The sequence below is a fragment of the Phasianus colchicus genome, chromosome 1, assembly GCF_987193195.1.
Source record: "Phasianus colchicus chromosome 1, bPhaCol1.hap1.1, whole genome shotgun sequence".
NCBI lineage: Eukaryota > Metazoa > Chordata > Aves > Galliformes > Phasianidae > Phasianus > Phasianus colchicus.
The window spans coordinates 53,555,041-53,578,369 of record NC_143436.1 but is presented as its reverse complement, the minus strand read 5'-3'; the positions used below and the strand labels follow the sequence as shown (position 1 = coordinate 53,578,369).

Below are 23,329 nucleotides of genomic sequence, written 5' to 3'. Positions count from 1 at the left end.
GCATATGCATACAAGTATGCTTTGTACTGATAACAGCACTTACTGAATGAACTCACAGTATCTTAAAGAAGGAATAATCTAATAAACGGATACAGTTTGAATCTGAGTAGGTGATGTGTTACCTTTTTTGCCTTGACATTGCTGTTGGAATGATTTTTTCCTTTTTTTTCTTTTTTTTTTTTTAAATCAAAATGTATTTTGCATCTGTTTTTAAAGGCTTCTGTATTTAGAATCAAATCTAATTATATCAGTTCCTGAATTACTGGTACAAGGCATGGTAATGGGAGGTAGGAATAATGTAATGGCTTTAGAAAGAGCACAGCTAATCTAAGTCAGGTCCTGATGGCAAGCACTTAAAATTTCAATAACCCATGAGTTCTCTTGACTTGTTCACTAAGACAATTTGGAAAAATCTCATCCCTTAAACAACCACTACATTTCTGTCTGCACCAGAAAAAAGGACTAATTTTAGTCAGAATTTATGGAACATAATTGGCAAATCACTGCCATATTCATGTGATTCTCAAAATTCTGACATTTTGGTATAGAACTATAAAATTCTGGCTAGCCAGAATTAGATAAAAATAACTACTTAAGCATTAATAGTGAGGGTTTTTGGAAAAAAAAAAAAAGAAAAAAGAAATGTTTAATTAATTGAAAGTGCTCAGCAATTTCTAGGATCAGATCCATTATTACACTGCCATGAGTAGAAGGGTACTCAGATGAAAGCAGTTACTGCACTTCCAGCCCAGGTTCACAGACTGCCATGAGCCTCCTCACACCTGTTTTGCTCTGCTTTATTATTCGTTTGCTTTCTGCACTGAAGATGCACAGTACCATCAAAAAGCAGTGTTAGATGTGATCTCATCTAGTCTTATATAAACAATCTGCCCTACACTTGCCTTTATTCTCTGTAGTCGTTGAATATTATGCAAAAATGACATAACATATGCTTCCACTTCCAATTCATCCTTCATACGTCCTTTCTTCAGGCTAACAATTAAGGAAAGATTCATTCTAGCTTTCTTCCAGTCATTAAAAACATGGAAGCAATAATGCACGATGCACATGTAGGCAGGTAACTGTTAGGTGCTAGCCGTTGCCTTCTGTTCTCAATCCACAAATCTGGTAATGTGACATCCCTCAGCGTGGGAGCTATCTTCAGCTCAAGCTGTAAGATTCCTCCTTACAGCACCTCACAGTTCCACCAAGGCAGCGTATTTAGATGAGCCTCAAATCTTTAGGATGGGCTTCTGTGGTTCAGGAGTCTGAAATCCCTTGGGCTGAAGTTTCTGCAAAAACTTCCTGGCACCCTGATTTCAGAATTGGGCTGTCTCAGGATAAAGTGGCTCATAATTCCTAGGTAGTGATGTCCCTAATCACTTCATGATTCAGAGCAAGATGAGACTTTCCGACTCTGAGATAGAAAGCAAGAGGAAACTTCAGATTTGAAAACTGCAGCAGAAGCAGCAGCGCTACATTCCCAGTGATAACTGAAACAATAACAAAGAAAAGAGATTGAGCCTGAGGCTCTTCAGCTTTTCCGACAACCTCCCCCCGCAGCCCTGTCCCTGTCTTTAAGGTGCTCGTCCTTTCCTCAGTTTACTGCTGTTCATCCTGTTCTATTTTGGCACTAATTTTCATTGTGTCTATTTCAATAAGAACTTAACAAGCCCACAGATGAAAGGGTCACTATGAGAAATGGTTGTCATGCTGTGGCATGATAGAGAATGAATTCTGAGCTATCTCAATAACAGCGGACATTTTTTGTCAAGAGACTAAATTCTCACAGGTCTTGAAAACTGCCCTGAATACATTGCCTCATGCAATTTAGTCTGATCCACTCTTTCCATCTGAGAGGCTCAGGGTGCGATTCTCAGCTGCTGTAAATTGGCCCTGCTGCAGGGAGGCAGGGAAGCCAAGGGGTGATGTATGCCAGCTGGGGAAGTGGCTTGAAATCATGACAGTGGAGTTCCAAGAAACTGCTATTAAAAGCTATGCTCCCCCCATGATGGAAAGTATAATGCAGACAAAGCACTAAAAGCTTTTATGTTGAAAATTTCTTTGACAAGGTATTTTTCTGAGGACTAAGATGACTGCTACTCCAGAAACGAACATCAAGCCAGACAGAGCAATTCTGGAGCTGTCAGTTTAACATCTGTAAAGAGAAAAATCCTCCTGCAGGTCAGGCAATACTACTGGAAGCACAGTATAGTCAGTGAACGACAACACAGATTACGTGAAGAGTTTGATTTAACTAATGTATGAATAATCTTACTGCAACAGTTAATTTCAGTGTAGTCAACAAAATAGAGTGGACAACATATAAAATGTATTTGATTAAGTAGATTACTGAGTTTCAATCAATGAAGTATATGAAAGAATTCTGCATTTTGTGGTACAGAAGGAAGAGTATTTAAAGGGTCTGGAGCACAAGTCTTATGGGGAGTGGCTGGGAAGAACTGGGACTGTTCAGTTTGGTGCAGGGGAGACCTTATTGCTTCTACAATGACCTGAAAGGAGATTGTAGTGAGGTGGGGGTTGGCCTCTTCTGCCAGGTAACAGCAATATGATGAGAAGTAATGGCCTCAAGTTGCACCAGGGGAGGTTCAGGCTGGGTATTAGGAAAAAGTTCTCAGAAAGGGCACTGCTGCAGAGGCACAGGCTGCCCAGGGAGGTGGTGGGCCATCGTCCCTGGAGGTGTTTCAGAACTGTGTGGATGTGGCACTGAGGACATGGTCAGTGGGCATAGTGGGGATGGGCTGACGGTTGGACTGGGTGATCTTAGAGACCTTTTCCAACCTTAACAATTCTATGAGTCCGTGATTTCAAAATGGCCCAAGGAAGTGAATGCTATCTCAGATAAAGGATGGATCTAAATAAAAACATTTTAAGCACAAATTTAGTTGTCTATGAATTGACTTTCGAGTTTGGTCAGTTTTTTTCTAAGACAGCATTATCATGGACTAAAGTAAATGTGCAGAAGTGAAACAATAATACAAACCAACCAATAAAAAATCTTTCCTTGAAAATCTGTATTGGGTGTCTGGAGATCTGGCTTGGGAACGGAGGAACAGGAGAATGCAAACGTTTACTGGGTTTAAAGAGCTGGTAGAGAAGGAAGAAAAACATCTTTACCTTTAATGTACCTCCCTTCTGGGGCTCCTAGCCTGCATCTTGGCAGAGTGGCTTCAGCGTAGAAAAGTAGAAGTGAGCGATAAACTATTTGCTTTAGGAATAGGGAGGAAGCAGTAGAAGAATTCTGACTATGAGAGCTGATCCTGCATCAAATGTGCCAGGGCTGGGTCTAGCTGAGAAGACTCACATAAAAATTTCTTTTCCTTCGACTGTAATAAACATTCTCACAAGAGCAAAGTCCATCTGATGGCTTCCCTCTCATCCATCTCCACTTAGCTCATTAAATGCTCCATGTTGTGGGGGCCCTTTCACTGTTCACAAGCATGACTCTGCACACCTGTGTATCTAAGTTAATCCCATTGGGCCCACTGTCTTTTTTGAATATTTTGCTTAGAGTTATTGACTCTCTTTACATACCTCCCTTTAGCTTTCTGAATACTCCTGGCCACAGTGCTGCTTTCAATGTCAATTAGTTTCATTTGCTGAACACATCAAACAAGCTCCAGTTTCTTTTTCTTCTACCCTGAGAGATTTATACCTCTAATCTCTGGTAGATTACTGAGGCAAAAAATGAATTCAATTAAAAAAAATTATAGTAAATGATGCTGATTCTGTCAGTAACACCACTTGCTATCTCTCATACATTGCACTGTTTCCCTCAGTGACCTCTTCTTCCATGCACTTGAAAAAATGTCATTCCACTTCTTAGTCACCTGTCAATTATATAACCACATGTGAACTGTCTGGAGAACAAAACTGCAAGCAGTCTAAAATCATGTGCAAGATTACCTTTGGCCTGGTAACTCTGTATTTACAAACACTGCAAATTAACACACACAGTGTGTGTGAAAGGCTAACGACATTCAACTATTTTTGCTTCTAGAGGGAATTATTTTGTGATACACTGACATTTGGTAAAGCATTTAGATTAGTAACCTAAACCTAAAGCTTTTCAGCATTTATATTTGAATAACTGCATTTCAGATACTACATAGCGTACATTTCTGGCTCAGTCTAACGTTATATGGATGTGCCACATTTCTCTTGTACAGCATTAAAATGGCAGAAAGGAGAAAGTGAAAATGCAGCAGAAAGAAAGGAGCTATATGAGGTGGTCATTTCTCAGTAGAGCAAAACATATTGCTTTGTGGTGTAACTCGGAACATTTGCCATTGACTAGTTTGGTCCTGTATAACAGAAGCTTTCAGACTCCAGGACAAATTCATGAAATTTAGTTCTGTCTCATGTGTTTGGAGAGTGGGAGCAGACCAAACCTTCACGTATGCAGTCTGCTTTGGCAAGCAAAGAACCAGGAAACAAACAACTTCTGCCAAAATCTTATACCCCTATCAGCCCATGTTCTGTCAGGCTATGCTTGAACATTTTCACTGAAGAGAGATGCCTTGCAGAGGCTGAAATACCAATTCACAAAAACAGGCATGATTCCCTCAAATATACAAACGATTACAGAAATACAGATGACCCAGCTACAACTGCATGCAATCCTTTTTCTACTAAGTCTGTTTAATTCAATCCAATATATTTCTGCAAAGCAAAACCGCTATTATAGTAAATCATTTTCTGATAGTGCATGGATATTTAAATGGACTCATCTTTTCTAAACAGAGGCTTCACCATCTGTTCTGCCCTTTTATTACAAATAGAGGGGGGACCTAACTCTCTGCATCAGCACGTAAAAGCCTAGCATCAAAATGATTTAGATGTACGTGTGTGTTCTTTATGCACCTGGTATGTTTTCTCACATACCAAACACAAATCAGTGAGAAGACCTGTCTCTTGTAAGCTAATACATTCTCTGATCTAGTGCCTTTATTCCTTTCTCACGGCACCAGAAATTGATGGCCAGTAGTTTGCATTTTATTAGGACAATTATGACCCTGTTGCCATCCTGCAGGAGTTATATCTTTATTGGGTTGACATTTTGTGATACCATTTACCTCTCTACAGAACATGAGGCCTTGTTCCTGTTCTTTCTGTCTTGCTGTGACTATATACGCTTCATCACAGACAGAAATGTTGCAGAAGTGCTGAGGATGTGTCAGACAGCTGAAAGACTGTCCTTTCCCCAAGCATGCCATACAATATCCCTCAAGATCATTTAGAGAGGGAATATATTCCCCTCAGAGTAGCACATGAGCAGAAACTCCAAAATGCACCACACTGCATCATTTTTACTGCTTTAAATGGGAAATCTCGCAGTAGGTTATGAAAGGAGACGTGAGTTACTGCATCTCATACTCTGCACCATGGGACTGATTCCGTGCGCAACGCAAATGTCAATTCAAAGAAGACCCTCAGGGAGTACCTGTGTTGTAGCCCCTCCCAAGCGCTGGCCAGGGACGATGGTTCTTCCAAAGGTTGCCCAAATACCAGTCACTCTGGTTCTCCACCAAGCCAAGAACCTGCTGCCCTGGAAATGAGCACATTGCAAGGGGATCATTAGACAAAAGTCACTCAGCCAATGGAAAGTGCACACAAAATCTGAAGAGGGACAGGCAGTGGCAACAGCAGACAGCAGTTCTGAAGCTGCCTTCCTTTCATGCATTAGGAAGATGCCTGCTTATATAACAGAAAGCAATCCTGGCACAGCAAACTCAGCACGGCTCATTTCTTTTCTTCTCCCCTGGCTAGTCTGAGTAATTAAACACTGTGGGAACCTTTGTCATGCTGACAAAAATATATCACCCGGACAAATATGAATGCTGCTTGATTTTGGAACACAATGATGGAGAATCCTCCTAGTGAGAAGTAAGTGTTGGTAAAACGATCATCTAATATGAAGATCTGTTTATACTCTGATGGAGATAACATAATAGAAGAACAAGGCTCAATATAACAAATTACTATCTTCCCATGCTTTCCCTGCCTTGTTCCAGGGTGTTTTTTTTTCCAGTCACAAAAGAGTTTCCTTTAGCTCAGGAAAAAACTGGATTCTAAGGGTTTACCCACGTAAGTTGCACTGCTTTAATTTAAGAGATTAATTTAAAAGTCATTTAGGTAAGCCTATGTGGAATACTGCATAAGAATTATGATTTCGGTTTTAAATGGACTTATTTTGGTTCAGCTTACATTGATTAGCAGCTGGCTTCAGCTAGGGTAAAACGTGCTTTAAATCAAATGCGTCTAGAAGGTTTGCACTGCTTAAAAATCAACTGAAAAGTGAATGTTTGTATAGATAAGGACTTAATTATCTATTCTGAAATGTGCTGCATAAAATGTAAATAAGACAAGTGATTGAAATGATGCGCTGGTGATGGAGGACAGAGGGAAGGGGAAGACTGCATTTGGATCTAGTTAAAGGAAGGAAGGGGAATGGTGTATTGGTGAGGGCACCATGACTAAGACTGAAAATGGTTTTGCAACCTTTTTAGAGAGCAATTAAACATCGTGTCTGAAAGCACATTTTCAATTCTCAGCTATGCTCACGTAACCGAGTGCATGGTCACAGCAGCATGTTGAAAGCAGCAAATTATCAACCAACCTACGCTGGCTATGTGGGACCATAGCTGCACCATAAAAAATTCAGTATGGTCCAAGACATGACTGGTTTGAGAAGCAAGGCACACAGACAGACTCAACTTTATAATCAGCTGGGAAGACACTGGTGTAGGCCAGATGATTGGGATAGTCTCCTGTGGTACCTAATGCAGTGGAATGTCAGTAAGCCTTGAGTCTTGAATTCTTTTCCAGAGGGTGAGCAGCAGTGAGTGGCCAGTGCATTAAACAAATAAATGAACACTGCACATTACAAAAGCCTTCAAGGAGTGAACGGAAATCAATCTAGATATAACCTTGAGAGATTACCAGGCTCACTCTATACCACTGTTCACGATCAACCTGTTCTATCCTAATCATAACATACCAGCCCTCATTTTCTGATGCTGTCTTTCCTTTTGTAGTGTATATTTCATATTTTGTTTTTCACATTAAACTCCTTCATGAGTTTTTTAAGGAAGTGGAAAGTCTAGGGGAGAAGATAAAGAATACCATACATTTTCACCCCACTGGTGCTACTTAAAACTGGTAATACTAACAGAGTGCAATGTGTAAGAGAATGAGCTGAATTACAAATTAGAGATAGATACATCCAAAGCAACTGATGCACAGAAGATATGTTCTTTCTCCATACAAATAGACTGCTGCATCTCAACTGTAGGACACACAGAACACACTGAACACAAATAAGGCCCCACGAGCCATATACTGAAAGGAAACAGGGAAGGGACCTCGACTGATTCATACAAATCTTAGCTAAAAAAGGCTTAAGGGCACAATTTAAACTAACATTTGTTGATAACACGCTGGAAGGTTGCATGATCTTTATAACCACTCCCTTACATGTAGGAGGTAGAATAAATCAAAATAAGGAGCTATAATGGCTAGCAAAGGACAAGAGAAACAAAAAATGCAGGTGCATCTGGGCTGCAATGGATTGTAACAGCTAGTAGGAAGAGAGTGACCCTGCTCGTATTCTAACAGCACATTTCACAACTCAGCAGTCCACAGATCCTTTGCAGGATAGCACCATTAGCATCAAAAGAAATGTTAGAATTTCATTTGCAAGTGGCAGATACTGAACTTCCTTACTAGGGAGCAACAATCTGCTTTCATTATTTTAGCCCCATGCATTTCCCAACAAGTCAGACAGCTCAGCCTTCAAACCGATGAATAATAGGAAATGAACAAACCTTGCTGCTTGTTAATGGTTTTGCTTTCCCTCCTACCAGTTCAAAATCTCAGTTCTGACAACGTACCCCTGAAATACTTACTTCTTGGTTATTATTTCTCATGATAAGATAAAGAGAAAAGACTTAGGACATTAGTTCACACATATTTATAGTAGCTTTATGGTTTCCTTCCCTATTCCCCTTTATTTTTGAAGACGTCACAACAAATCCTGCTCTCAGTATTCTTGGAGGTTTGATATGGCACATGGATGAGGGCAGCAATTGACATCATGTGAGCTTTGGGGCTTAGATACACAGATCAGATAATGTCACTTAACGCTGCATCAACTGAGCTGAAATAACTGCCTGCACACGCCCTTTTAGCTTGCTATAAATACAAAATAAGATGTGATAGCTAACACTTTTAAATTTGATTTTGCATTGGTCTGGGAATCCACACATGTTTAGGTACTGTCCTAGGGCAGATGTTATATTGCTTGTCTGGCTCTTGTTAACCTTGCTGGTGTCTAAAGATGTACCAGGCAGATGAAACAGATGAGCAGATGAGCTTGCAGAAAGTTATAAAGAAACATTTATTATTTTGTTTTGTTATACTCCTATTTTCTCTAGCCTAGAACAATGTTGCTGTCTCTGCCAAAGAAGAATGTATGTGTTTTTCTCTTTACATCTCTATGACTGACTTATGGCAGAAGTGATCAGAAAAATAGAACTTTGGTTGCATGGTTTGGTTGATGGCTCCAAACATTTTCTTTGTTCTCAATCAGTATGACAAAGTGAAATCCAGAAATATACTCTGGGAAAGAGATGCCAAAACATTTTGATCTAAGGATATCAAAATAACCACTTCTAAATGTACAACCCCACTCATTTCAATATTACCATTGTGACACATAATGTAGATGTATAATATATCCCGTCTATCACATTCTGTAAGCTTAAAACATCCAAAACCTCCATAAAATCATAAAGTTTTGCCCTTTCAAATTTTGAGCAAATAGAAAGATCTCATTCAAAATTATCATCTGATTTTTTTTTTTAGTATCTGTATTTTTATAGCACTCTGACTAGCAAGTCTGAGCATCAGCAGTCATTTTGTTTTGTTAAATGCATCATACAGTTATCAAAATGAGGCACTGGCCAAAGCGATGCATAACTTCAAACAGAAACTCTCCCCATTCTCATCTTGCCTCTAATCACACTACATTCTGAATTCAGACTTTTGGAGGGGAAAGACCAACGCTCCTTGCCACCGTGGCCTTTTGTAAAAGGAAGCATGAAGGAGTTACTTGAACTACTCCTCCAGCAAATGAGAACACGGTGGCTACCATAATAAATCTGAATTGTTCAGCTGTCTGTTTCTTCTTCCTAAGAGTTATTATAATAAAATACCGTGACTAACAGCAAAAGCTCTGTCATTGTTTTCTGCTCTGGCCCTGCAGTTATGATTAAGTGCACTTCTCTCCCTCTCCGTTACTCCAGGCACATGTTAGCTTATGAAAATGAAGCTGTCTTTTTTACTTATTCATACATCACCAACAGCCAGACAACAGAAAACAAGGCTATAAGGAAGAAGGGGACAGACTCTTCAGCAGGGTCTGCTGGGATAGAACAGGGGGAAATGGTTTCAAACTACAAGAGGGGAAATTTAGACCGGATATAGGGCAGAAGGTTTTTACAATAAGGGTGGTGAGGCACTGGCACAGGTTGCCAGAGAGGTGATGGATGGCCTGTCCCTGGATACACCCAAAGTCAGGATGGAGGGACTCTGAGCACCCTGATCTACCTGTAATGTCCCCACTCACTGCAGGGGAGTTGGATCAGATGACCTTTCAAGGTCCTTTTCAACTCAAATGGTTCTATGATTCTGGCGACACCATGGTGTCAAGGCACTGAGCAGGCAGAATCACAGCCAGGTTGTCCCTTTTGAGGCAGCAGAGCCCGGCTTTGGGACTGGGCTTCTGTAGAAGGCAGCTGCTTGGATGTGGTGTTTTGTGCAGAACGGCTCCCAGACAGCTCACCTGATGGGAAGCACATCTCTCCTTGCTAAAGCTTAGCTGTGGCTGGAAAGAAGTTTCCATGGAAAAAAACAGATACTTCTGAGCCTGGCAACTCAATGCCTTTGATTCAGTTTATACTTCATAGATTTTTGGTGCCTAACAGAGGGGAAAGCATGTTCCTGCAATTCAGGAGTTGAAGGGGACTCAAGATCTCATTTCAGTTCCCAGTTCTGATACTGATTTCTTGGGTGACACTGCACGAGTCACATAACAGCCTCCTGCTCAATTCTCCATTAATAATAACAGTGGTAACAGTAATCCCTCTCTCACTTTGCCTGTCTCACATATCGCAGGTATAAGCACTCTGAGGTAATAACTGTTATTTTATACTGAAAGCACAACAGCAACTGCATGCAACCAGGCTGAAGCTCCACCGAGCACAGTACTGTGCCTTCAGCAGCAGGGAGGAGCACAGCACAGGGCAGCTGGATGTTGGCACTGTTCAGCAGTGCACCTTCACTTCCCATGGCATGACTCACGTGAAGTAGGAGGTTCTGATCATATTGAATGTGGTTTCTGTTTGTTTCATCTGGTGACCAATAGTTTCCACAGTGGAAAAGAGCATGAACAACCTTTTCCTTCTCTTCCATTTATGACTTTCCTGATTTTAGAGAATTTCACCTTCTGTAGAATCTTCTGTACAATCGACCTTAAGCTCAGCTTTGGCCTTCAGTTATTTTGCTATTACAAACAGCAGTAATAATACTAAAAATTATAGTAAATATTACAACTACTTTCTCCTACTTCTTTAGTTAAAAACATTTTTTCTTCTCTTAGTGATTACCATGTCTTTCATGTGACTCCTCTGCAAGCATAGTAAGAGTGATGGCTCCACTGCAGATATTCTGATTGAGCTGCACCTTCAGCGCTCAGGACATTAGGCTGTTTCCAGAAAGGCATCTTAAAGGGATGGGCAGGGTGGAATGCCACCTTTGACCACCCATGACTAAAAGATGAGGTGATAAGAAAGGTCCATTTCAGCACAGCTGCTGTATTATCATGGTTTAGTGGTATTTTGTAGTGGCCTTAAAAGGGAAAAGCAAGTGTAAAGTATTTTCAGTGCTTAAAAATACAAAAAACCAAGCAAATCCTACACTGTGGAGGTTTTTAAAGCGGAACAGAGCAGAACTCTGTGTTGCTACTTTTAAATACTTCAACGGTCATGGTTTAGGTCGTTAGGAATTTAATACAGACATGAATGCTGGAGCTGCAGCCAAGTACTACGACTGCAGCAATGCATGCCTTCAGCGTAAGCTGAGAAAAAAAAAACCACAACAAAACAGAAGAAGGATTCAGTGAGACTTTAAGATTCAAGTCTGGCAGAATCAGGAGAACTGCAATTAGTTCTCCCAAAATGGAACACAGACATAGAGAATAAAAAGGTATAAGGAGGGAAGAGGGGAAAAGGTACATATTCCAAATGCTAGCACATTACCAAATTGCCCAGTACTACGTCTGATGAGCACTGTCAGGACTATTAGAATACGTAATAGTACAATGAAGCTAGGTTATTCTGAATCAGAGTTAAAATCTTTCATTAATATCCTTTCCCTCTACTTTCCTTTTCCATCCTTCTCCTGATATGTTTTATCCTTTAAATATCTCCATAAGACACACTACTCTTCTGAAATGATCGTAAGATCTGTGAGGACACATGCTTCGCTGGTATAAATCTGCATGTCTTCAGTGAAATTAGTGTAGTTACACTAATTTATACCAGCTGAATGAGCTGCACTCGATGTTAGTCTTGCCTGAGTGATGGACCTCTCCTCTATGGCCTTCCAGTCCCTGATCCTGCACTAGTTGATACAAAGTACGTGGCTTCTAAAATTTTCCACTTCTTCTGCCAGATATCTCATCTGCCTCTATAGACCACTGTCAGTCTCAAGCTTCTCATCCTCACTTTTGATGACCTGTACAATTCTTGCTTTGTCTATACAAATTCATGTTTCTCCCTGTTTCCATACTCACTGTTCTATTCTATTTGCATGCCCTCTTCCATCCCTAAAAAAAAGACTCTTGTTTTCTCATATTACAAAATCCCTGAGTTACTTCTGGAAACGTATTTCTAGCACAATAACTCTCTGAACTTACCTCTAAAAAGTCTTTAGAAATTTTATCACAAATCCACATTAAAATATGCGCATTAAATTTTCTTTGTGCACTGTAGCCAGGTCTGCCTGTCCCCAGAAAAAAACAGTTGAAATTTCCTCATATGGCTTTACAGTGTGGGATATGCTGTGCTTTTTGTTCCACAGAACTGGTTACTTCTACCACTGCTGTTCATTTTTTCATACGCATGCATACATACAACACACAAATGCACTGTGCGTGCATACACACATATATATGTGCATCTCTCTATTTACACACATATACATGCATACATGTCATAGAATCAAAGAAAATCCTAAACTGGAAGGGACCCATAAGGATCACTGAGTGCAACTCCTGGCTCTACAAAGGACCACCCAAAAATGAGACCCTATGTCTGGAGTGGTGTCCAAAGCTTCTTGGGGCCGTGCCCACAGCCCTGGGCACTCTGTTCCATTCCCATCACCCTCTGGTGCACACCCTGTCCCTAACCCCCATCTGCCCTCCCCTGACACAGCTCCATGCCCTTCCCTCAGGCCCTGTCGCTGTCACACAGAGCAGAGCTCAACGCTGCCCTCCGCTCCCTGTGAGGAGCTGCAGCCGCCATCAGGCCTCCCCTCAGCTCCGCGCTGAGCAAACCCAGGGACCTCAGCTGCTCCTCATACACCTTGTCCTCTATACCTTTCACTATCTTCACAGCCCTCCTTTGGGCACTCCCAAACAGTTTTATGTCCTTTTTGTACTGTGGTACCCAAAACTGCATGCAGTACGCAAGGTGAGGCCACACCAGTGTCTGTATATGTACACACAGGGATGTTCAGGGAGAGACAGTCTTTACTAAGCTAAGAGCTTGTCTTTTACATGTCAAAATGTCAAATTTCAGGGAAATATACCTCTCATGCAAGTTTACCTTTTTTATTTGGCTTCCTGCTTTCACTGAGTACATTGCTGTTTCCCAACAGCCATTTGCCTTTCTTAGTGGACTGGTTTCTCATTGAGAGAACTGCATGGACAATTACTAAGGAACAATTCGCTTGAGAAACTCAGCGAAGGTACTGCAGGACTGGCTCAGGGGGGGAGACCATGGTTTCAAGGGAATAGCACATTGGATAGCACACCAGGAGAGGAAGAGACAGGCACTGAACAGACTGAAAAAAAGGAGGTAGTTAGGTGAAGCAGAGGTAGATGCAGTACATGGAGAGCTGGGAAATACATGATGGGCAAGGTTGTGTGAGTGAAGGAGAAAGGAATTAGAGAAAGGAATAGTAGCACTGTCAGTGCTGGAACAAAAATCTAAGGCAATGGCATCAACTGCCTCCTGAATGTATTCAGAGGTGGTGATACAGAAGTTACAGCAACTTGGGCCAGAGAAGAATAACTGCAAGAGTCTCTCACGAAAGAAACATTTCAAGTGTTCTGTACGTGGTAGGAGGGAGGATTCAAAAAGCAAAATCATACACAAACGGTGATCAAATATACAGAATTGTATTCAGAAAGACTGGAGTAAAGAGCTAAATCTGTGATTCATCTTCATAAGGAAAGATTAAAGACTGAAATCAATTGAAAGATGAGAATATATTAGGTTTCTTCTCACCTCCTCTACTCCAAGGAAACTGTTAGACAACAAAGAGGACAGTAAAGAGTTCAGCAAACTACAGCAAAGTTAGGAAATCTATCATTAATGTTTGCAATGCTAACATCTGCAGAATTTCTGGGAAGTGGATTTTCAGCAACTGTGTACAATGGAGCGTGGAGAAAACCATTCACTTTGGAACAAAGATTTTTGAGGTTCTCTGTGGCAATTACAAGGCCTTGTGTGCACATGACATCAGGGCTCTCATGTTGACAAAAGTCGACACAAAAAAGTATTTCAAAGATGTTATGATTTGGAAATTTTGGTTTTCTACCTGGCCTAACTAAAGAATACCTACCTACCTACTAAGGGTATGTGCAAAACATTGCCAGAAACAGTGCTCTAGCATGGAGTTTGAGTTTGTGGTTGTGCCCAATCACAGACATAGTTGTGGAATTAGGCTTGACCATAAGATGCGCAAACCAGCTTCATGTGCTGCTAATCTTATCCTTCTCCACATCAAAGACCTTCTGTGTCACTGGTAATGGAGTAGAATGTCCCAGCAGCACCAATGCCATCTAATTAACAGCAATAGGAGACTTGACATGAACCCATTTCCAGCTGATGAGTATTCTAACCAAATTTTTTTTTTCCCCCTGCCTAAAATAATGCAGCAAAAGTGCTTTGAAGAAGAGTGTGAAAAGCATGAAAGCAACTGCTCACGCACCGTGGCTGTCTGTCATAACTGTATCAATTTTACAAAGGGGGAAGTTCCTGAGATGCAAATATTGACTGGCACAAACTCCTTCTGTGAAATGCATCTCAGTAATGGGAATATGAGCAGCAGATTGTAATATGTAATCAATAACCTAATTCTTATGCCATTCCTTTTATTAGTAACTCTTGTAGAGAAAAAAAAGAGAACAAAACAAGGCACACGGTAATGAAGGAACATTTCTTTCTCTCTATAAAATTGGAATAACATCACTGCTTCACTACACCTATCAGGTTTCAGTAATTGATATCTGAGGTTGCTGGAATACTAATCTGTTGTTTATTAACAATGACTTAGAGACAGAGGGTAAGAGCTTTCTAATATTGAGAATCTGCTCTTCTAACTTCATATCCTCTTTGGCAGTTCACAATATTAACCTCTCTTCTTTTTATTTTAAAAGAATAAATCTTCTAAATCAATGGGCTCACCATAAATATTTCTAAGCAAGACACTGGGAGGTATCATAAGGACTTTGAGTGTCAGAGAGCTCCTGGAACGTAGAAGCAGAGACAGAAAAAATTTCAATATGAACAAAATTAAAAGCACTGTTTTCTGTTGGCAAAGCAAACAAACAAAAACACACACACAAAAACCAAAATACACAAAACATAGCACCATACATAACAGAAAAGTGCTACAGTCACACACTTGATGTGAAAAAAGGGTGTCAAGTTAGTGGAAGTGGTGTTAAAATCCAACTGTGCTGACACTATTTTTCCCCTTTGTTGAGTTTAGTTCTGTTAAAAAATAAACAAGCTCCGCACTTTCCCTTTGGCTATGTGGCTTTACCAGCCTATGCAAATTTCTCCAGATCAAAACTCAGAAGTCTTCAGCAGACACAAACTGCAGGAAGGTGCTGCTGCCTCCCTAGCTCTTCCTACCACTGCTTTTAATGGTACTGACTACACTGATAATTGGTTTGTTTATGTAAGGAGCTCACCTTATCCTGTTAATTAGACTTCAAGATAGGCTGTAGCTAAGAATGATTTATGCATCAGGAGTATCAGATGGCAGGATGACACAGTAAACATTTGCTCATATCTAATGACTGCGCACAATTAGTCCTATATCAGGGAAGTGCTGATAGAGAGCTCTGATACCAAACAACCACCTCCTGTTTTGCATCTTCAGCCTACAGAACAAGGGCTGTTTCTGCTTAATACAACAAAGCTGTACAAGAAGCCTCGTGCTTTAGTGATGACCTCAAGATACTTGGGATCTGCTTGTTCTCATGTTGACTGGCTGTGCAATCTCTGCTGGGTCACCTCTATGATGAGCTTCAGCCTCTCTAGGTAGATGTGATTCTACACTCAGGATAAACCATAGATGGGCTTATAAGAACATCTTAGAGAACAGAGTGGAAGACTTTATCCCACCAGTGTTCAAAGTTATTTTTGCTGCAATAGATGGAGCACTGCAAGCGCCTAATAAATGCGCAAAGAATTGTTCTTAAATTCATTCTCTATGTTCTTTTCTGTCTTTTAAGCCACAGCCAGGAGAGAAAGAGATTTACAGGGCAAAGTGGTTGAGATGTTCTCTTACTGAAAATGTGCCTCAACCTGAAATCATATATGGTATTGACTTGGTTTTGCTGGTATGTAATAACTCTGTTGAATACAACAGAGTCAAGACTGACAGAAATAAAATTGTGAATCTCGCACAGCAACTTGAGCTCCAAGGGTGAATAGTGGCACACGGCTCATGGACTGCTAGTAACCATTAGTTACTTTTTCTCAGTTTTCAGTAATTTACTGCATCTACAACATGTTTTGCTACAATGGCAATGAAGTGGTTAATATTCCTGATGGAGAATCCAGTAAGGCTTGGACAAAACAATATGGAAAAAAAAAACATTCTTCAGACTTCTGCAAATCAATCTTTGTGAACAGTTCCAGACATCTTAGGGTCTTTAACTTTAGTCCACCTCAGCGCTGACATTTCCCTTTTTTTCCTGTTTCTTGATGTAGCACTGATTCCTGTGATTCTGAAGAACCTCAGAGTACAGAGAAAGAAAGCTGTGTCAACCATGAGAAGGGATAAAAGTAAGTGTTACGAAAATTAACTTAAGCTCCCTACTCTTTCTGTTCTGTTAATTATCTAGTTAGTGCAGGTCTGGTTTTAATGGAGACGTAACAAACGTTAGTCCAATATTCACAGAGGTGCAGAATTTTGTTCCAAAGCTCTCAGTTAGTGAGACCTTAAAGTGGCACAAAGGAGTTAAAACCTCAAAGCAAAGAGGTGAAAGAGTAGCAGAAGGTGTCAGATTCATTATGTGGATATGTTGATGATAACGGGAAGAAAGGGCAAGACTTGCTGTCCACTGAAACACAACAACTCCCATAATGTATTCTGCACATCATATCATTCAAGCCTCTAATATTTCACTCATTGATTTTATTGTCAAATGAAAAGGCGCTTGTTCCAAGTGGCATTTAGTGAGACAGATGGGGAGAGACCCAGACTTCATTACAGGGAGTTTGCTCTCTGGATAATGTTGATGTTATACGGGAAGAAAGCAACAAGAGTGCAAAAGTCTACTAGTCTGAATGTTTAGAAAAGTCTCTTTGGTTCTCTTCCTGGAAGCTGAAGGAACTTTTCATTTAGTCAAACTGCAGTCTGCCTCATGTGTCATCTGCAGAGATCCGTGAAAAAGTGTCACTCAGGCTTCTCACACAGGCACTTTGAGATAAGCTCTGTTCCCTAGGATTCAACTTTTGTGTTGACTGCTGTTTTCAGCTACGGGAGGAGAGAATAAGATCAGAAGAGAAGGCTGTGAACTATTGCACTTTCTGGCATGTAGTTTTAAGGAAATACTCTATATCGTACTTACAAAACAGGGAAAACATGCACATATGTATTCAACTGAGCCTGTTCTCTTTAGCCCTGTAGCAAATATCCTTAGAGAAACCTCAAAAGTGTGTTTACTGACACTCAGCAGTTACAAGTGGTTCCATCAGTTGAAAGGCAGAAAAGAGCTCTGAGTTCCTCATAGCCACAGAAATAAATTTACAGAAAAGCTGAATGCCAGAAAGAAGTAAAATTACATTTGTATGGGAGTTGAAAAAGCTCCCAAACCCAACCTGCCTGTCCTCAAATTGACCCCGAGGAGGTTAAGAGAGTACTGAAACAGTGACGGTTAGCAAAAGCACTCCAACCTTTGCTCTCCTAGGAAATAAAGAGAGAAAAAGACAAAAAGTAAAAGCAGTTTCTGAAATAAAATCCAGAACTCTCCATGTTAGAGAAATATCCTCTTCAGTGGATTGACAGGGTTATGATCCTTCCTGCTTATTCTCCCTCTCTTTCTAGCCTCGTTAATTTTGCATTCCTGATGCACTTCAGCATGGCCTCACCGAGAAGCTGCCTGCAGCCAGATGCTTCAAATACTTCTTTAAGAAACAGGAGAAGTTGGTTTAAAACTTTACAGGCTAAACAAGAGCCCTCCTTCTCCTTGCAGTGTGCTTTCTCTCCTACTTTGTATGTATGAGGATTGTTCTGAATGTAATGCCTCCTTTTTTCATGTGTCCAGTGATGCCCGAGGCAGCTGTTGGTGGTATGGCAGTAGAAGTTGAACCTTCCCACCAGTATCCCATTACACGTTGTTGCCATGTTGCAGAGCCGGCAGAGGGGCAGTCAAACAAAATGACATCTGACACAGAAGAGTATATGAAGCAAAGGTGTGCCACTGAACTCTTCTATGTGGGAAAAATGGCACCCATTGGTAATTCACTGACACTTGCTGAATGTTTATGGAGACCAAACAGTGGATGTGAGCACACTGAGGTGGTGGGTGGTGCATTTCAGCAGTGGTGACAGTGACAGAGATCATCTCTGCTGGTGCAGGCCTTTATGAGTGCAGCATGCAGGCTCTTTGTTCACTGCTGGCAAAAATGTATAGCTAATGGTGGTGATTATGTTGAAAAATAGCATTTTGCAGCTGAGAATTTACTCTATCAAATAGTGTTATTGTGCTCTTTCTATTTGTTGTAGTTTCCACAGGGAAAAAAAGAGACATTACTTTCAGAGCAACCTATATAACATGTAACACTAGCATCCTATAACCACTTCTTCATACTCTTCTTCTATTATAAGGTCAACTTGTTCGGTCCTTTCAAAAGGTTGGTACAGAAGAGTCAAGATACAAAATGGATTTAGGCCATAAATAGCCAGGCAGTTGTCTGGCTTAACCAAAATGACAGCATCTGTAAGGACACACAGCAAGAGAATTTAAATTGGCAGTTTGTTTTGGCTGAAAGCAAGGTTCATACAGCAGGTGGGAAAAACTTTGCAAATTGCCTTGTAAACTAAATATCTAAACTCTATTTAGAATTAAATTTTGAATAGAGTTATTTAGTGAACCTGAGCCTAATATTTCTGCTTTTTTAAAGTGTTTTTTTTTTTAGAGCAGAATTTAAAGTAGAGGCTTTCCTTTAAAAATATGGAAGAGAAGAATCAAAATGACCAGCTAAAGTATTGAAAATATTTAGATAAGGTATATCACTTCCACAATTAAAAAAAAAGAAAAAGCAAAGTCCACAAAAGCGTTAAGAACTCATAGGACATCAAAATGCTGTAAACCAGCTGTGCAACTATTGCAGGAAAGCATGCAAGAAGTTATGGTGTCAGTTAATCCCCTTAATCTCTACTAATACATGAAGTGTAGGTGACATTTCTTTACACAGCAGTATTTTACAACGCTGTTATGAGTTCTGACTCAGTGTTCAGTCTCACTGAATTCTGTAATCAAAAGAATAAGAATAGCAAGTCAAATAAATTTCCCTTTACTTACTCTCCACCTATTATGGGACAAGATGGGAACAACATGAAACCTGAAAGCTGTAAAATTAACTTGGCCAACTCCTTCCTAACCACAGATGTTAGATAACACACTATACTTGTTCTTCAAGAGAGAAAAATGTATGAGATAGATTTGATAAGATAAAAGAAAGATGAAGGAAATTATCTGCAATCTGATAAGCCTTTTCTGCAGAAAAGAAGATACTGCAAAACAAAAGGCTTCATTCTCCATCTTCCTTGGAGAGAAGATAAATGCCTCACACACCAAATGATCACAAGACACACCCTTTATTGGCATACAGTTCCACATAGCAGAAGACTGGTGTCACCTTTTTGTCAGTCATGCTGCAGATCTGTTAAGCACCATAATAAATACAAATTACAATAGAAACACATTTAATACTTTGGCAAATTAAAAATGGATTGCCTTTCAAGTAATGAGAAATAGAAACAAATTAATATGCATGTGCAGATCAGAAAAGCAGTAAGTCAAAGAAAGGACAACGTAGATGACAATTTTGGCTGTATATAGTGAAGATCAGTAAGACCTGGCTAAACTTAGAGACACATTCTTGGCTTCCACTGGATTTAACACTGTGAGGATTCATTTAGATCACAGTCACATAAATGATGTAGAAGCAAACACATTAGTCTGAGGAATTATCACCCCATAACTGATGTTACCACCCACCTTGCTCACCTCAGAGTGCAGCCAGCTGGATTAACTGCAGCCCTCTTCATTGGTCCTCAATAATGGTGATACAGAGACTGAGAAGGACTTTAAGTCCCCATAAAATCTTTTAATGCAGCTCATGGAGAAGTAATGAAGAGATGACGACAAAAATTTCTTAAATCACTCTGGGCAAAATTGTCAGGACATCAGTTTATGCCTCCAAAAGCATCAAGTAAATGGGACTTCTGCAGTTAATCTGTTCTAAACTCTCAAAAAGGTATATCCCCTGTTAGCACTGAGGACAGACTGTATAACCTGGTAGATTTCTGAAAGTCTCCCTTCACTATTTCACCCTAGCTTCCATCTCTGCCCTTTTAAAAGTCACAACTGATCTTTCTCCGGGATTTTCTCCTTGAAGTGCACCAACATCATACCCACTCATAAAATCCTGCTGTATAATCCCAAACAAACAGACAAACCTCTCCAGGACTTACTTCGCACAAAGAAATGATAACGTGAATAGCTCCAGTAATTCTTGTAAAATCATCTATGTACAGATCTTTTTTTAAATGTATCACAATTAACTTTTATTTTAATCTATCCACTTGCATCCTCCTTCTGCTAGAGCGACTCAAGTCTCGCCCTGGGGCATTTCTTAACTCAACCACTTCATTAGTGCTACTTTTAGCTTGGATCTACACTTGTTTCCTATTGTGTCCTCAGGGATTTGTGAAATTAACTATTTTCACAAGATTATTTTATTTCTGATTTGTATGATTTTCTCTGTGTTAAATGCCATAGGAAATTTATTGCCAATAGCGCTTTATAGATTTGCATAAGAGATGTAGGGATGATTCTCAATGATAGATACACATTCAAAACAAAGAACAAACAAACAACACCCACTCTGCAATGCATGAAATGCTGGTTTCTTCTAGAGTAAGATATGACCTTGTGACTGCAAGGCTCCTACTCTGCCACTTAGGCTTGGCACAGTAGTTGCACACGGAAACAAACAGCATGGCATAGATCAGATTTTGAGGCAATCTTCCATTTGTTATCACCATGTGAAGACAAACTTAGCTCCTGCCTTCCCACGAAAGGAAAATAAACAATTTCCTATTTAAGCTTATAAAATCAACTCTGCAAGAAGAGAAATGTGTGAATAAGCATGCACTGAAGGAAGATTTATGTAACATGCAACTAAAGACACCAGGGCATTAAGAAGAGATCATTGTCTGTTTTGAAAAGATCGTCACTATATCACTGTGAGATTTTGATCAGCTCTGGAAACTGGGAAGTATTAATGTTATTTCACAACAGACGGGAAAGCTCACTCCTCAGAAAGACTGAATGAGGGCTGACTCAACAAGAGTCATAAAATATTAACTAATTTCAAGGATTTCCCCCTCCTCTTTTTCTTCAAGTCCTCTAAGCTAATTTTATAGCTCATGCAAGGACAGATCTGAGGAAGTAATTATCAAACAGGTATGACGGGATTAAGTAAATGCTCTATGACAAGGCAGTGCCGGGCTTCTCTCACTCAACCACTACATAAATTTGTGGTCTGGATTAAAGTATTAATTAAATCATCTTTGTATGGATGACACAAGAAAATAATTTTTAAAATCGCGCAAGAGAGGAAAAAACACCCCTTTCCATTTGTTTCCTACAATCCATTACTGAGATCGTAGTTGAAAACAGAATGATCAAAACAGCAGTGACTCACCGGCAAAAGCATTAGGATAAATCAACGTACCTTGAAATTTATCTGCTGGCATACATTCTCTTCTCTCCCACCCAACAAGATAACAATGTTATGCAAATGTGTTTCTGGAACAAGGACAGCTTCCAGGCCAGAAAGGCAGTGTCCCTCATAGGTCTGAGTGGTTTACCCACAAAAACTCTCCTTAAAGTAAAGCTGTCAGGCACCTCAGTGCACATTAGCAGTCTGCTGAAAGTGAAAAAAGACTTGTTAATTTTTTGTTTTACACAAACAATACTGGGAAGCAAGCAAAGGCTCACTCCTTAAGAAAAGATATGCGTAGAACAAATTCTGCAATTTTTGAACCCCTGAAGATGACAAAGGGAGAAAAGTGAAGACATAGCTTTTCCTTCTGAGAGTTATGTTCTGCAGTGTCAGAAGGGAGAAGCAACATTACAGAAAGAGATGCTCTGTTAAGGTCGGTAGGTGCAGAATGAACTGACTTCTCTCACTGCCCATGTGAGCAACAGTGAGACAAGGCTAGCCTAGGACAGAAGAACCAAGAGTTTGATGAACTGGAGGAAGAATATCTGAAGTCACAGCCAAGCAGTGTCATTTCCTTGGGAGACATTGCTTTGCTTTACCAAAACATCTTTTGAAGTTGTGCTTAGCTAACTGTTCTTAGAAATGAACATGTGAGCTTGATTTGCCTCCATTTGGCTGCAGAACTGAATGAAATAATCTACTTGGTGGATAAAATGCAAGGATTTGGACTTAATTTTCAAGCCACCGTCAACTAGCATGGAAGGACTTCAAGCTATTTCTTGGTGTTTGGACTAGTATTCTGGCTGAAAGAAAACCCAGTGGGGAGTAACTGAAGTGGTTATTAATGCAAATCCTTAGTATCTCCCTTCAGAAGATAAGGGTGTTGCTATTTTTCATACTGGATGTCTACTTCTTATTGCAGAAAGCAAATCAATCCTTTTGGGTTTTTCTTTTAATTTCTTTTATTTCAATAAAACAGAAAAAATATTTTGACTAAAATTATTACAGATTTATCAAATAACAAACTACTGTGAATTGACTTGTAGGACTAACAAATCTTGACACAGTCCCTTTGAATTACAGCTAGGAGGGAAAATGTGCCTTCAGAAAAACTTTATTATTCCCTCTGATGTATGGAAGGTGAAATAAATAACTTTTAGAAGATGAAAAGAAAAAAGCCAAATAAAACAAATATGTTTCTATTATGATGATCTCTTCCTAATTCTACAGTTTGGGAAAAGGCATTTGTGCTATCCATCTTCAAGAACAGCAGAAACAGGAAATAAATGTCCTATCTGAACGGTCATTAAATAGAAAGTCTATGTGAATATACGTGCAATAAGGACCATGACCTAATATTCAGCAAATTCAATAAGCTTTGTTTGGATCATAGAGCTATACACATGCACATGTGCACACTGTAGCAGAAACTAGATGAACACTGATTAAAATTTAACAAAGAAAGAAGCTTCTTTTAATAATTCTAATAATTTCTGGATATGCTCTGCCAGTAACTTGCTGTGAATGAGGAGGAAGCTAACAGAATAAATGTCTCCAACTGTATCAATGTACCAATGGGGAAATAACAGAAATAAGCTTATGGAACTACTAATGGAACTGAATTTAATTCTACATAAGGATTATAGAGTGGAGGTCTGAAACAAACTGTAAGATATATGACACTCAACATGTTCACAGTATAATCCAAAAGTGATTTAAATACCTCTGGCAGTTTTTGAAAGAAGTTTGATGCATTTCTTTTGGAC

At 39.8% G+C, this 23,329-nt stretch overlaps 1 protein-coding gene across 3 annotated transcripts in view; it reads right to left on the bottom strand.

Annotated features, from left to right (window-relative positions):
• LARGE1 (LARGE xylosyl- and glucuronyltransferase 1) overlaps positions 1-23,329 on the bottom strand; it is a 276,217-nt gene that overhangs the window by 58,216 nt on the left and 194,672 nt on the right. For all 3 annotated transcript variants that reach the window (XM_090143138.1, XM_031600072.2, XM_090143139.1), the window contains one exon: positions 5,465-5,569. In XM_090143138.1, coding sequence (XP_089999264.1) covers positions 5,465-5,569 — 105 coding nt within the window. The remainder of the gene's footprint in view (positions 1-5,464; positions 5,570-23,329) is intronic.